At 34.7% G+C, this 17,072-nt stretch overlaps 1 protein-coding gene across 1 annotated transcript in view; it reads right to left on the reverse strand.

The window, feature by feature from the left end:
* Positions 1-8,619, reverse strand: part of Rab3-GAP (Rab3 GTPase activating protein) — a 78,925-nt gene extending 70,306 nt beyond the window's left edge. The window contains exons 1-2 of the mRNA XM_069820244.1: positions 8,446-8,619; positions 8,169-8,321 (exon numbers count right to left, since the gene is read on the reverse strand). Coding sequence (XP_069676345.1) covers positions 8,169-8,321; positions 8,446-8,530 — 238 coding nt within the window. The 5' untranslated portion in view covers positions 8,531-8,619. The remainder of the gene's footprint in view (positions 1-8,168; positions 8,322-8,445) is intronic.
* Positions 8,620-17,072: the final 8,453 nt, after the last annotated feature.

A 17,072-nucleotide genomic window follows, 5' to 3' on the forward strand; every position in this document is an offset into this window, starting at 1 on the left:
AAGCTTTAAACAATGTATTCAAAAGTGTTTAAAACAATAACCATTGATTAAAGCAAGTTTTAAACATAATGTTTAAATCTTTTTTATAATATTATAAATAATTATTTCTCATTGTTAATAGATGCTAGATCTTCAGCGAAATATAAACAATCAAACTGAGGTAAATTTGGATATATTTTTTTTTATGAAATTCGCCATTAAGATTCGTAATTTTTTTTTCCAGTTAATGTAGTAGGACATTAATTTTATGAATAACCTTATTTAATTTAATAAACAGCGCGATAAATTTAAAATGCCTAAAATGCCGGTTTCCCGAATTTTTCTTAAAAAATGGGTAATTTTGCTAATTTTTATAATAACCCTATCCATATGGCAACCCTATGTATAAAACACGGTTTATATTTTCAAAAATGTCAGTTTTGTCACTTTCAACAGTTAAAAGATTAATCAACTCAAAATATTAAGGTGTATCATTTCCACGAAATTTCAAATAATAAAAGATGGGAAAGTCTCAATGTACAAAACATAATTCCTGAGCATTCAATGAAAACTGCAGTTGCATCCTTTTGATCACTTACAGGGCATGACTGCTTGTCAAAACACCTGAACAAACTTGAATCTTTTCTTCACCACTTTGTCCATTGTACTGTTATTGCAAGTTATCTTGAACTTTCTGAGCGGTGACAGAGGGGCAGAGGGAAGGAAGTGCCTAACGTGGGTGGAGCCAACTGAGTTGTTTGCGCATGCTCCGCATCATAATCTCTTGTAAAGAAACACAGAGCTATTTCCTTCACTGCGTACCAGTAGTCTTAACATGGAGCAGCAACCACAGGGTATAATTATGGTGAAATCACACCACCGCGGAGAAAAAGTAACGCTGTTATCCACAGCGGAGAAAGAGAAATTATCGCAAATATAATTAAGTGATGCGAGGAGGAAAAATTAAACAAATGTTTGCTGGAACCTCTTGATAAGGAATATGAGAGAGTGGCTAAATACTCTGGCAAAAGTATTAGTTCCATGAAGAGAATTAAGAATAATATTGAATTACAACCGAATGAACCTCACACTACTCCGGGAAAGAATAGGTAGGTAATGTTATTAAATTATTGCTATAATAGTTATGTACAATAGTGTGTGTACTGTGAGCGACATAATGAATTACTGTTGTAAATTATTATTTTGTTACAGCTCTGCAAAACATATTACTTCATTCCAGAATTAGGACTTGTGGTAAAGTGGACGAATTCGATCAACATGTCATTCGGGATACAATCGAAGAATTCTATCTTGTTCAGAAAGTAGTACCTACGTTTAAGAAGATAATTCCGAATGGGTGATGCAATTGACGAAATAATAATTAATTTTGGACCAAGCGATGAAGACGATGACAATGATGGCAGCAATGATAGGAATATGAATTGTGTATAATTGTAAATTAATGTAAATTCAAATAATAAGCCTGTAAAATATTGTTATAAGAATATGTACATATCAGCTGTAAGTGTAAGTCATGCAGGCCTATATAATGTATAGAAATAGCTGTAGTAACTCCACCATTGCCGGTCCCCAGCACGGATGAGAGAGGAGGTGTGTATACACGATTATATTTAAATACTTACTCATTACAGGTTAATTAAAACCTGCTACGTAACCATGTTCAGTTCTTTCACAGTAGAGAGCCATAAAGTGAAAGAACCAACGTTCTCTGAAAAGAGTCACGTTACCCGAGGGAGGGGCATCCTTGCCGTGCCGTTACGTTGATGAGTACATGCCGTACCGAGCAGTTCGAAAGACAGACTTAAGGGATGTATGGTTCAAGATAACTTGCAATAACAGTACAGTCTTCAGAAAGAAATGAATCAGAATCATATGTCTAGACCTTTCCTCTAAGTCTGTGTGTGTGACCATGTAATAATTTTATATTGACAAATCCTATAGCATCTATATGCTCATTGGTGTAAATAAATAAACTAATAGGAGATTGAGAGAGTTAATGGCTTTATTGCAAAAACTCAGCATTAGTTAAATGACGACAGCAATAACAACTTCTTTTAAAAACGCACTATTTCATAGCACTGTTTAAAACAGTAGCCTATAAAAACAGTGTAAGAAAGCATGTTTTTTATTTTATTTTTTAAATAAAACTTTTTTGTCAACCCTGAAAGTAAATCATTATGTTTTCAGAATCTTATCCACAATGTAGATTAAAACAGCCATCTGACATCGAACTCACTGCCAGTGCACTAAAACCTCATCTTGGTTTAAATGTAGCTTCCTTGTATGATGTTAGGCTTATTTGGGTTAAGCATTATGTACACACAATAATTTAGATTTCTTTAGTTTCTCGTTTCACGAAAAGACTCACTTTAAGAGATCTTGTTGACATTCATTTAATTTATGGAAGAGCAAATGGGAGCCACTGGCATGGCTCAGACAATAGCGCATTTGCCTTCTGATCAGAAGTTGCACTTGGGCTGATTACTTGGTTGGAGATATGAGTAGCTTAATATCAAAGACGGATATCTGACCTCAATCGAAATTTAGATAGCTGTGGTTTTTTATACAATTTTTCATGCTCTTTCCAGTTATAGTAAAACCATATGCATACTCTAACACTACATTTATAAAATAAATTGTGTAAAATATTAAAAAGAACACTGTGAATTAAAAAATTGCTTCTAGATCAAAACTATGGAGATGACAGATGTCCGTCTTTGATATTAAGCTACTCATATATAATATGTATAATTCTTTCTTTTCTTCTGGCTGAGGTTCTGGCTGATATGTACATCTATTATCAGGCAGTACATTCCACTTGACAATATGTGTCAGAGGAAAAACAATTGTTTGAATGCATCTGAAGTCTGATTAGTGTACTATGTATCTAGTCAGCAATGTATGCGATGGAAGGGGAAAGGAACCGGCCATCCTACGCCATTATCTCCTGGCTAGTTGCCTCATGAGTGATACTTTATTGGTGACACTTGTAGAGTCCTGACGTGTCTTCGGACATTGATTAAACATCAAACAACAATTCTTTCTTGATATTCAGGCTAATTGATATTGGGCATCTGTCCCCAGATCCTAAAATAATTGCTATTGGTTTTTGTAGGCTGCTTATTCTGTCTAAGTAAAATTTTTTAATTACATGTCTTGATATTTGTAGTCAGTTAACATCGAATTCAAGGCCATCTTTCTGAAGTTTGGTTGCAGATTTCTGTTCCTGAAAACAGTGGTGAATTCTTATAAACACAGCATGAGGCTGTTGCCATCGTAAATTATATTTTGACTGATAAAGCTTTGTAGGTTTTCATTCATTTCCATTTGCTCTTTTTTTTTCTTGAATATTTAACGACAGTGTATCAGTTATTGGGTTATTTTTAGGTTATTTAGTGTCGATGGAATTGCTGATAGCAAGATGATATTTGGCGAGATGAGGCCGAGGATTCGCCATAGATTACCTGACATTTGGCTGAAGTTGGGGAAAACCTCGGAAAAAACCCAACCATGTAATCAGCCCAAGCGGGAATCGTACCGCGCCCAAGCACAACTCCAGACCGGCAGGCAAGCGCTTAATCAACCGAGCTACGCTGGTGGCTAGAAGGTCTTACTTGGATACTATTCCTAATTTATAAAAATAGTAAAGACTAGAAAAAATTTTGGAAGAATAATTTTAGAATATTAGAGAATGAGAAGCAGTATTAAGAAAGTTGAGGTGGATGATTTATGATAAAGTTACAGAATTCAAGAACATTAAAAGTTGGGAGACTGAGGAACAGGGCCACCGACAGAATTTATGGGCCCCTATGCAATACTGTACTCGGACCCCCGTTGAAAAAAAGTAACAATTACAAGTTACCAGTTACTCTAACCATAACAATCATTTGCAAAATAAATAAAAGATAATCCCATACGAACTTAAAAATATACACTTTTATTACGTTGAAAACTTTTAGCAAAACTTCATATTAGCACAACATATTATATTCATAAAACATTATTCTTAAACACCTGTATTTTCTAACTTGCAGTCCAACATCAACAAACAACTCTCCTTCACTTCATTGATGCAAAATCATCAATTATGTTATCAAAATTTAAAGACCTAGCAAGATCGCTCTCCAGACTAAGGAGCCAAGGTTACTCAGTCGTTCTTGACACATTGTTTATCTGAATACATTTTTTATTTCCTTCATTTTGCTGAAGGATCTTTCAGCATCAGCAACTGTCACAGGAATTGTATAGAATATTCTAATGGTTATACAAATATTTGGAAATAAAGTATCCAGTTTTAATTCCCTCAGACTATTTAGGAGATTCATAGGTTTCAGTGGGGTTGGCCCTAAATTAGAGGCATGAATTGATTTTAAATATTTCGGCTCATCAATGATCTCTTTGTTAATGTCTTCATAATATTGTTCACGCAGTCTAGCACCCATATTAATATCTTCCAATTTTTTCAGTCTCTCCTTGTGCTTCTCAGCTCCCGACTTATGCCTGTACTTGTCCATTGTGCAGTTAAACTATAACCAGTAACACTGATGAACCGAATTTACTAGACAAACGACAACGAAAAGACGAAAGTTTCGACACGAAACATACAATGTACTGAAAAAGAAATGTATCCTGCGACTTCGGTTTGAGACAGTCCACTAGCATATTGTGGTGTGGTGGTGGTAGTTAAGACGGAAAAGCCAATAAATAATTGAACGTGTTCAGTACAAGCGATGGGAACATAGTTCAGGCAAATGCCGGGGCCTTCAATTGTCGTATCGGTGAATGTTAATGCAGGAAACCGATATTCTATTATATAAAAGTCAAATATTTACATATGAAGTGGTAATTTGTATTAATTCTACTATTGTTGAGTTAATATGTCAAATTTATGTAACAAATATTCTTACAACATTTTATAGTACCCATATGTATCTACGCATAATTATTCATGATAATAAAAAGTAATCAGACTCACTTAATCTGACTGGCCCTTATTGCTCACGGGCCCATATGCACTCGCCCCCTTTGCCCCCCCCTTCTCGGCGGCCCTGCTGAGGAATTAAGTATATTAATAAATCAGAGGAAAAACAGAAACTTTAAGATCAATCTTAGATCATCAGGAAATGAACTTTAGGTAGTGATAAAGCCATTTCAAGATGATGAGACCAAAGACGGCCAAAGAGGATCTATGAGTTATCACCCTAAAACGACCTCGTAACTTGAATGATCAATGGGAAAACAGAGATAAATTGAGATTAGAAATTCAAGACAAATGCTGAATAGTAAGGAAGGAGAAGAAGAAGCTAAATGTTTTCAAATCCAAGAGCAGTAGCAAAGTTGGTGCATCATACTGGCAACGAAAAACTATACCCTATCCACCAAAAGTTCTTAAAGATTTACTATAATGATAATAGATCTAGCTGTACACTATAGGCTTACTTTGAACCGACGATGCTGTGTGCCCAAAATGATGCTACCGGTATTACTGTGTTGTGTGTTTTGTGCGCGAGTTTAGAACTATCCATCTGACTTCATTTAATTCTCACTAATTTTTAGCAGCAAACAGAGTTATACTTTACATAATTTACTGTCAGTTTAATAAAACGAATTTTGGATTTGTGTTATTTTTTTATTTGAGAGAGTGGTCTCCATAATTGAATATGTGTAACTTGACAACACATCTGATGAGATCTGAAGAGGTTTGTAATATTGGTATTACAATGGAACGCAAAACAGTTGGTTTTATTTTGTAACGTCACATTTCAATTATTGGTTAGTTCAGTTTCTTCCTTGCTGTTGGAGTGTTAAGTGTAAAAATCAAAATCTTCCATGCTGAAATAACCATCTTCATTGAGTTCACTCTATAAACAGTGGATAAATAATGATCTGGCATTCACAACAGATGGAAACATATTGGACTGATGCATAAGTTCGTGCGTTTTTCTGTATTTTCATTCATGTAATAGAACATTTCTCCTCATTCTATGATATAAATTCAGGTATACCTCAAGGTTCAGTCTTAGGCCCTATACTATATACAATTTATACAGCTGATTTCCCAATTTCTAATAAAGTATTGGTGGCTACTTTCGCTGATGACACAGCTATTCTTGCTTCACATAAAGATCCCTCAATAGCATCTGAAAACCTGCAGAATGAATTGAAAGAAACATAAGACTGGCTAACTAAATGGAGAATACAAGCAAGTGAAAACAAATCAGTTCATGTTACTTTCAGAACCAGAATTGAAAGTTGTCCTCCTGTAACATTTTACAACAAAGAACTTCCCGAAGCAGACAATGTTAAATATTTAGGTAAGCTATGCATTTAGATTGCCGATTAACATGGTGTAAACATACTGAAACTAAACGTAAAGAATTACATTTTAAAACAACAAAAATCTATTGGTTATTGGGACCTAAATCAAAACTGTCATTAGATAATAAACTTCTTGTTTATAAAGTCATACTAAAACCAATCTGGACATACGGCATCCAACTGTGGGGAACTGCTAGCAACTCAAACATTGAAATACTGCAGAGGTATCAGTCTAAAACTTTATGTTCCATTGTCACTGCACCATGGTATGTCTGTAATGATGTCATTCACCATGAAGCCTTCCCTAAAACCATGCTGGCGGTTGTAAAACCAGTCTTTTGCATTTAGAACATGACGAATATAATCCGATATCAAATGCTCCATGACTTTACATACGACAGATGTAAGGCTAATCGGTCTGTAGTTTCCGACATCTAATTTATTTCCACCTTTATGTATGGTTACCACTATAGCTGATTTCCAGTCACATGGAATAGCTGCAATGTTTATGGAAACATGAAATATAAGCATTAAGTATGGAATTATGGCCTCGAAACCTAATTTAAGAATCTCTGTAGCAATACTATCTGGTCCTCGAGACCTCCGATTTTTTAATTTCGTTATTCTCTCTCCAACCCCTTTGGAAGTTATTTTGAAAGTCGAATTTGGTTCACATTCACTCCTATCACCGGCATTATTAATATCAGTAGCATGATTGGGAAATTTGATGCAGAGTCCTGGAAGATCTCGCACGGTTTTCTCGAAACCATTTAAGACTACAAACCACGGAACAGTGGCTCGTGCAGCAAGGGAAGCTATGAGTAAAGCGTATACGTCTAAAAATATACAACTGAAAACATTGAATTTTAAATGGTATCAAGTTGTCCAATTATGAATTATTATGAATGTAATCGTTAGTTTGTTTTTCAAATATATTAATTTGTTAATATGGTAGAAATGTATTCCTTTAAAGTTTGTTTTTATTTAGAATAGAAATGAATATCTAATGAAATTACTCCACCTGATTTATTAGGGATTGATAGTGCAATTGCGTAGGAAAGTAGGAACTATCACTCTGGTTGAATATGCACTGGACTTGGCGGGGTTTGCCGTAAAAAAAATATAGCCTACATAGTAACTTATGACCATGTTTAGAGAGCAAATTAAAAAAAAAATACACACTGTTAAGAGAATAATTGAATTTAATAAATTGAATAGGTACCAGTATATGACTATTTCTATACTGTTCATGTCAAAATGTCTTTTAAACTGGTAAATGTTTTAGTGCCTACTTCAATCACTATCATTCTCGATAGTGCTTATACAAGTGCCTATTTGCCTGCCTATTTCAAATTTGTTGTGCCTATTACGCAGAGCTCTACTTATAAGAATGATTCTGTTTTAATTCTTGAGCAGTTCAGTCTCCCTAGCAACAGTTACTACGCTGTTAATTGGAAATTAGGCCTATGAGTCAATAACATTTATTCCATGAAGTAGGTCCCAAAAATGCCAGTTCTTAGCTATAACCCCTGTTCACATAATAAACACCCAAACATGTATCAGCCTTTAGGCATCCAAAACAAGAGTAATTCATTCCTTTGACGTTCTTTTCAATCTTGTAGTGATCCACGGTAGTCCTATAATATAAATGAATAAAAGACGAGTGTTTTCGTAAAAGACAAGTACTTTCCCTGTAGCAAAAATATAGTACAAATGAAGTAAACATTAGTATTTTACCATCGACCAAATTTAGGTCAAAATGGCTTAAGTACACATTACCGTAGATCACTACAGCTGTTCCAAAACATAGACTGACAGAATGAAATGATTTGAATTAAAATGAAACTTACATGTCAAAATGATCATGACGTTCTTATGAGCAATAACAAGTATCTCTCCTGTGGATGATAGACAAATGAAACATTCTTGTAACCATGCCAGTCCCTTGCCATTAGATTTTTGAGAATCGTCATCAGCCCAGTCCCAACTGTCAGCTGTTGTATCTGGAGCAACAAACATAATATTCATCAACTTGACAATATTGCACAGTTGTGGCATCGAAATAAATACGTCATTCAAAGCATACTTCACCTTAAAGTTATTAGAATTATAACAGAAGAGAGTTACCTGTTGGTTCATCAGGAGGGAACAAATGTTTAATTATATTGTCAACATCAATTAAACTTGCAATGGTTTTAATTTGGCACGACATTATTGCAAATATCTGTAATCATTCAATTCTTTTCAAACAAAACATACACCATAACAAGTTCAGTCACTGCCATTCGATCATACCACTGCCAAAAACAAAAGAATAACTGCTCCTCATGGGTATGAGCGGTCTATCTGAAAGAGTTGAATATACCATGTTTTAAAAATTCTAAAAAGGTCATCATAGAAAAGTGTAACCAGAGATACAACAAGCCATTGGCGAGCTCGATCGATGAAGGCGCTTGCCTGCAGATCTGGAGTTGCGCTCGGTCGCGGATTCGATTCCCGCTTAGGCTGATTACTAGGTTGGATTTTTTCTGAGGTTTTCCCCATTCGTAAAGCAAATGTCAGGTAATCTATGGCGAATTCTCGGCCTCCTGTGAAGTTTTGTAAGTGATTTATTTAAAAAGTGGTACAATTTTATTCTCATGAATTAGTAAATTATATTCCTGACTGAAGATATCAAGTTTGCTTAAGTTCTAATAAGTCTTGTTGTACCTTGAAATTTTTATCCAATTGCGATTTCATTTCCTTATAAAACTCTAGTAATTTAGAGCTTGCATTATCTGATAATATTTGTGGTCGTTTATGTACATATACCCTTTGTCGTATATCATCAGCAGACATCGGATTCTAGGGCAAATGCCTATTTTGTTTCTTTAGGAGAAAAGTAAAAATAATTATTAATATTTGTGTTTCATGGAAATTGAAAGGTATTCAAAGAGTTTTATAGTGCCCTAAAATGCCCTAAAACGGTTATTAGAGCCTAATTTGTTAATATTCGCCTAAAAATGCCTAACTCACTGTAAAGTTTCGCATTTTACTCTTACTTTTTATAATTTATACATGCATTCACTGCGAAATTTAAGGCATTTAAAAAGTGGAAAGTTTGCTTCACACCGGCCATGAAACCATTGATAAAGGAAACAAAATGTTTTGAATCTCACGACTCTCGCAATAGATTTCACCGAATTTAACATGTTTGGAGGCATAAATGCCGACAAAGAACCAACCTTAGTTTTGAAGCAGGCAACAATCACAACATGTGCTGCTACCGATTCAGAGATATACTATACTATAAAAATGACTGTTTTCGGTCTGAAACCGATTAGCTGTGCTGCCCTTCAGAGTGTCATAAAATCACAATTTTTGGAGAAAGAGTGTTTTTGAAATATTTATGAAAAGTCGTAAAACTGCGAATTAGTAGGGTAAACCGTTACAAAATATTTAAAAGAATGGCCCTCCTAGTGTTAACACTACCAGGAAATGCAACAATAAGTGGAACTTTGTATTTTTGTCCAATTGAATCTCAATAACAACGGTTCATTTGAATGCTCGTTAACAGTTGCTCTTTCCCTCACCTTATTTGTGCTGAGAAGTTTTGAGCGGTAGGACGTTTTCCTGTGAAGTTTAACGCGATAATGCCGAAAAATATAAGTGCAAAATCTACATTGATCCGGCAATGGCTAACAGAATATTCAGAATTCACATATGATGGAAAAATAATATTCTGCAAGATTTGTAGTAAACAGGTATGTAACAATAGTTGAAATATATAAATTCTATTAATTTTAATGAGTAGGCCTATAATATTTATACATTGACTGAGCTATCCTGAGGTATAATTATTTTTAAGACCACTACACTTTAACCTTTTAAATTCCGATAGTTAAAGTATTTGCAGGTCATTAAAATTTTGATTGTTCGAACCCACTAACTTTGTGACAGAAATACGGCAATACAACAATTAGGAATTTATTTTAATTCAGTTTACTTTACATTTTTAGATTTCGCAAGAAAAGAAGTGCCACCTAAAGCAGCATGTACAAGGAGCGGCTCATAAGGCTAAAACTCAGCAGAAAAATCAACTGCAACAACCTTTACTAACACAGCCTACTTCATCCAATCTCAGCAGCAATTTCTATGCTGATTTAACCAGAGCGTTTGTTGCTGCTAACATTCCCTGGAATGCAATTGAAAATCCGGTTTTAAGACAGTTTTTACAAAAATACTGCAAACAAAATATCCCATCTGAGTCGACCCTAAGAAAAAATTACTTAGACAGAATATACAATGAAACTTTAGCTTCCATTCGGGAGGATATAGGTGATTCTTACATATGGGTCTCTGTAGATGAAACCTCAGATCCTATGAATAGGTATATAGCAAATATGGTAGTAGGAAAACTGATTCCTGATGGACCTTCGATTCCACACCTCGTATGTGTTAAGGAACTTTCGAAAGTGAATAGCCAAGCCATTGCTTATTTTGTAAATAAAGGCCTACAGTCTTTATACTCAGGTAATATAGACGATTCTAAAGTTCTGTTGTTTTGTACTGATGCTGCCTCATACATGGTTGCTGCAGCTCCACTTCTTAAAACATTTTATCCTAACCTCACGCATGTAACCTGTCTAGCACATGGCCTTCACAGGGTTTCTGAAACAATCCGGAATGAATTTCCTCTTGTCAATTCGTTTATTTCTAACACAAAAAAAATGTTTTTGTAAAGCCCCATCTAGGATTTCAATATTCAGAGAGAACTTTCCGGATATCCCACTCCCACCTCAGCCGGTTGTTACACGATGGGGAACCTGGATTCAGTCAGTGGTGTATTATTCTAAGTATTTTAAAGAAGTGGTCACAGTTATTGATAAATTACCTGAAACTGATAGTGCAGCGTGTGTGAAAGCAGTGAAAGATTTTCTGAATGACTCACGAGTGAAAAACGATATTGCCTACCTAACATCAAACTTTTCTTTCATACCTGCAAACATTGAACAATTAGAACGTGAAAAACAATCTCTTTGTATCCAAATAGCAATAGTAAAGGAAGCTCAAGTGAACATACATTCTGCTTTGGGCGAAACTGGGAAAAAAGTTAAAAATAAGTGGGACAACGTATTAAATAAGAATGTAGGATTTTCATTGTTGGAAAAAGTATCAAGAGTGATATCGGGGGAAAGTGTAAATGTTCCAGTAAGTATTGATGTTTCTATTGTACCTGATTTAAAATTTGCGCCTCTCACATCAGTTTCGGTTGAAAGAAGTTTTTCTGCTTTCAAAATGATTCTCAGTGACAAAAGGCAAAGGTTAACTGTGGAGAATTTAGAAAAAATTCTGGTGGTGTACTGTGCAGATAATTATAATAAAGTCTGAGCATGGAACTGAATTTCAATAACTTAAAATGAGTAATCTTGATATCAATAATCATTATTTCATTATTTTCAATACATTAAATTTGTGCAGCTCTGTTTATAAATATAATATAGTATTCTTTTTTAATGTTTAAACATACTTTTTGTGCGTATTTTAGTGTATAACTAAAAATTTCAGTGAAAGAAATAAGTATGATACCTTGATGTGCCTAAAATGCCTATTTTCATTAAAATAGAGCCTAATTTTACAAATTTTGAGCTTATTTTAGGCGCCTAAAACTGCAATTTTTAGTGCCTAAAAATCCGATGTCTAATCATCAGATATATTCTTCTGTCCCGAACTCTTCTCCCGTTTACCATTCCTTCCAATGCATCGTTCAGTAGGCAGTTTCTTCTCAGCCTGTGACTCAATCAATTCCTTTTCCTCTTCCTGATCAGTTTCAGCATCATTCTTTCTTCACCAAATCTTTCCAACACAGCTTCATTTCTTATTTTGTCTGTCTACTTTATACACTTCATTCTGCTACATATCAACATTGCAAATGTTTCTAGTCGTTTCTCTTTACTTCGTTGTAATGCCCACGTTTCAACTCCCAAACAATGCCACACTCCATACAAAGCAATTCATTAGTCTATTCTTCAGTTCTTTTTCGAAGTTTGCAGTAAACGCTCCGTTTCTATTAAAATCTTCCTTTGCCATTGCTATTCTCCTTTTGACTTCCTGGCAGCAACTCATGTTACTGCTTCTAGAACACTCCAAGTACTTGAAACTTCCACTTGCTCTACTGACTCATTTAGAATTCGCACGTTTAACTTCTTCATTTTTCTTCCTCTGACATGGTCTTCGTCTGGTTGCATTTATCTTCATTTCTTAGCAGCTGTCATTTAGTTCCAGTAGCATATCTCTCAGTATCGTCTCCTCTTCTGCTAACAACGCCATTATCATCAGCAAATCTTATGGACTTTATTTTTTTAGTTGGTTATTTAACGACGCTGTATCAACTACTAGGTTATTTAGCGTTTAGCGTCGATGAGATTGGTGATAACGAGATGGTATTTGGCGAGATGAGACTGAGGATTCACCATAGATTACCTGGCATTCACCTTACTGTTGGGGAAAATCTCGGAAAAAGCCCAACCAGGTAATCAGCCCAAGCGGGGATCGAACCCGCGCCCGAGCTCAACTTCAGACCGGCAGGCAAGCGTCTTAATCGACTGAGCCACGCCGCTGGCCTACTTTATTTTTCTTCCTCCTACTATTACCCCTCCTATGTTCTGAAAACAGTTCTTCATTAAGGGGTTAGGTAGAGCATACAACAGTAAAATTTTGGAAATATTCAACATTTTTTTTCTACATTACTTTATCTTGTACGATAATGAAAATTAGTATGTGTAAAACACCATCCTTCTGCTATATGAAAAGAAAATATTTTTGCGATTAAAAAAAATTATTTACATTTGTTTTAAATTCAGTTCTCTGTGCACATAACTCAAAAACTATCCAACATTCTGTGATGAAATTTGTTGTGTGTATTTATGCATGTCATATCTACAATATGATGCAAGATTACTTCTCTACCTTTCATTGATTGTCTAATAAAAAATAAAGTCATTAAATAAAATGGTCAAATAGTATTTTCTTCTAACAAAAAATAAAAAAAAGTATTATTTATTAAGGAAGGTAGTTGAAAGAGAATGATGTTATAAGCATGAGTTTCAGCAATAAAATAAATCGTAAAAATATTTTTTTTTTTTTCATATAGCAGAAGGACAGTGTTTTACATATACCAATTTTCATTATTGTACGAGATACAGTAATGGAGAAAAAATGTTAAATATTTCTATTAGGGAAGTTTACAATTTGAAATACACAAATTAAAAAAGCCTTTTTACCTACCCAAGAAAAGATATATATTTCGGCACGAAACATAACGTCCTTAGTTCCAGGCAAACAACAGTTTGAAAATTGCCTATAGTTTGAGGTTTTAGTAGGTACAGTGTTTCTTACAGGGAGCAGCTAAAATGCATGTGTCCCACATCTCCTCTTATTTTCTCCTAATCCAGTAAAGCGAAACAGTGCTTGCAGTACTGTTGTGTCATTCATTTCACTCAGTTCTCTAGTTTTAGTACTTACAATACCTATAAAGTGCAAGTATGTATGTATGTATGTATGTATGTATGTATGTATGTATGTATGTATGTATGTATGTATGTATGTATGTGTATGTATTTATTAACACTACAATTGGTTATACACCCGGTGGTAGTGATATATTATATATAATAATTACAATTAAATGAAATAAAATGAAATAAAATAAAATAAAATAAAATAAACGTAAATCTATAAATAGTGAGGGATGAAGTTACAGGAGAATGGAGAAAGTTACACAAGACAGAGCTGCACGCATTGTATACTTCACCTGACATAATTAGAACCATAAAATCCAGACGTTTGAGATTGGCAGGACATGTAGCACGTATGGGCGAATTCAGAAATGCATATAGAGTGTTAGTTGGGAGGCCGGAGGGCAAAAGACCTTTGGGGAGGCCGAGACGTAGATGGGAAGATAATATTAAAATGGATTTGAGGGAGGTAGGATATGATGGTAGAGACTGGATTAATCTTGCTCAGGATAGGGATCAATGGCGGGCTTATGTGAGGGCGGCAATGAACCTCCGGGTTCCTTAAAAGCCAGTAAGAAAGTAAATCTATAAATAGTAGATGCAATAAACCTAGGACTATAAATAAAAACTATTCTATAATAACGCCTACGATAAACAAAAAGTAAATCTAACTCATAAGTACTTCTATTTCACCCAACTATTGCCAATTTAAGTAATTACATATCACCTTAATTAATTACATACGACATTAATTACATGTCATCTTATTTAATTACATATCACATTAATTTATTTACATATCAACTAAATTACATATCATATTAATTAATTATATATCAACTCAATTAATTACGTGACACAACTTAAATAATTACACTGCACCTCCAATTAAATGTTCAGTCTAATCTTCTCAACCTTTCCTTAAATGTATTGATTTTAAGAGGCCACCCTGAAAGATTGCCGCAGGTAAGCTGTTCCAGTCTACTATTGTGCGGTTAACAAAGGAAAGGCAAAAAGTGAGTTTATTTACTGCTTTTAACTAACAAAAATGGCCCCTGTATCTTCAACCCTAACGACAAAAATAAAATCATGGATTGCAATGGACGAAGCTTTCACTACAGATGGAAAAATAGTAATGTGTCAAGTGTGCGGTAAAAAAGTCGGGTGCTCTGTGAATTCACAACTGGAGAGTCTTACCTATTCTACACCTGCCAGATATTGATATTAAATATTTTCATGATTTTACTTATTTTGGTACATAATCAGCTTATTTTTCTTACATAAATATGTATATATTTCATACCTTGATATTACATAAAATCCGGTCCCTACTTATCAGCTGTTTGGTTGTGTCGGCTGGGGGCGCTGGCGTGGTCTGCTGACCAAACGGCCTAGACCAAATTCCGAGAACAAGCAACAAGAAGAAATATCGCTTATGACCCACTTAGAGGGATCCGAACCATTACACCACCCGAAAACAATGAAATGGACCAATTTAGTGAATAACAAGGAGACATCAAGAAACACTAAAAATAAGAGAAGAATTACTTACTTACTTACTTACTTACTGCTTTTAAGGGAGAGGATGGTATTTTTTAAACCTTTTATCCTATTTTGGTGTAAAATGTTAATTTTTTGTATGTAGAGAGCTCATAGCTGTAGGAACTCAACCAAATGTAAATATTATTTGGGGGCCCAAATTTGAAAAAAATATACCCAATGCAGAATTGTACTAAAAACCGATATATGTAAACCGGTTTTAAAGATAGATTCAAATTTTTTTTACAATGTATTTGCAAAAGCATTTTCTACAAACTGTCTGTAACAGAATTTTGATTTTAGTCCCTGCGTTTGTAAAATAAACAATTAAAATTTAATAACATATTTCTGAGTTCCTTTCTTTCAAACAAACGGACATATTTTTAAAATGAAATCAATTAACAAAATTCTGTTACAGAGAAACGTTTCTTAATAGGCTGAAGAATGTGTGTTCTAAATTTCATGCATGAATCTTTAATAGTTCAGAAATTATATCCATTTTTATCTGGCAATGTAGCAAAAAAAATGAAGTTACTGGAAACCGATAAAAGTGGGCGTGTGATTTAAAAATCCATAGCGCAGGAAGTTTAAAAATGACGTCTCAACATCCGATAAAGGCACAAATACCCACAAAATGTTATGCAAAGCATTCCACACATATCAAAGACTATTTTAAAGATTTTTTTTTTTTTAATTTAATTTACCGGAAACAACAATAAAAGTGGGCGAGTGATTTAAAAATCCATAACGCAGGAAGTTTAAAAATGGCGACTCAACATCCGATAAGAATAGAAATACCCACAAAATGATATGCTATGCATTCCACACATATCACAGAGTATTTTAAAGATTTTTTTTTTAATTTACTCATTTTTCACCAAAAAATACCATCCTCTCCCCTTAAGGAATCTGGAGGTTTCTCTACTACATTCGGGATATAAATTCACAAAAGTATTTATTAACAAGCTGTCATTTAAGATTTAGTGAAAACACAAACAAAAGACGCCAAGCCCAACAACAACCAGTTCTGAAGATGGCCGATAACAGGCTGAAACATGTTAACGAAGTAATGTAAAAATTTAACACGAGAAAGATTCATAATACGTTTTCCGAAGACATTTTACCGTAATTGTGTATGTCTAACTCGCCGTACCTTATAAAGTAAAGACTAGAGATATACAACGATCGAGAAAACGAGACTAACAGCGCCCGCAAAGGCGAAAACCCGCACGACAATGTTGTATTACGTCGCGTCCTTGACGTAAAGACTGGTTGTGAGTGTTCCGAGACTCGATATTGATCATCTCGTCCACACCTGTGGAGTAACGGTCAGCGCGTCTGGCCGCGAAACCAGGTGGCCCAGGTTCGAATCCCGGTCGGGGCAAGTTATCTGGTTGAGGTTTTTTTCGGGGTTTTCCCTCAATCCAATACGAGGAAATGCTGGGTAACTTTCGGTGTTGGACCCCGGACTCATTTCACCGGCATTATCACCTTCATATCATTCACACGCTAAATAACCTAGATGTTGATACAGCGTCGTAAACTAACCCAATAAAAAAAATTGATCATCTCTCGAAGTCTCGAAGCAGCAGTTCTTTACACCTGACTGAACTTTTATCTGCTTTGGCAGCTGTTATATATCTATAAACAATGAAATAGCATATTTGCAACATCTCTACCTTTCAGTGTATAATAATCCGTTCCCCAGTCTTTATTTAA

This window comes from Periplaneta americana, chromosome 3 (genome assembly GCF_040183065.1).
Source record: "Periplaneta americana isolate PAMFEO1 chromosome 3, P.americana_PAMFEO1_priV1, whole genome shotgun sequence".
NCBI classification, from domain to species: Eukaryota; Metazoa; Arthropoda; class Insecta; order Blattodea; family Blattidae; genus Periplaneta; species Periplaneta americana.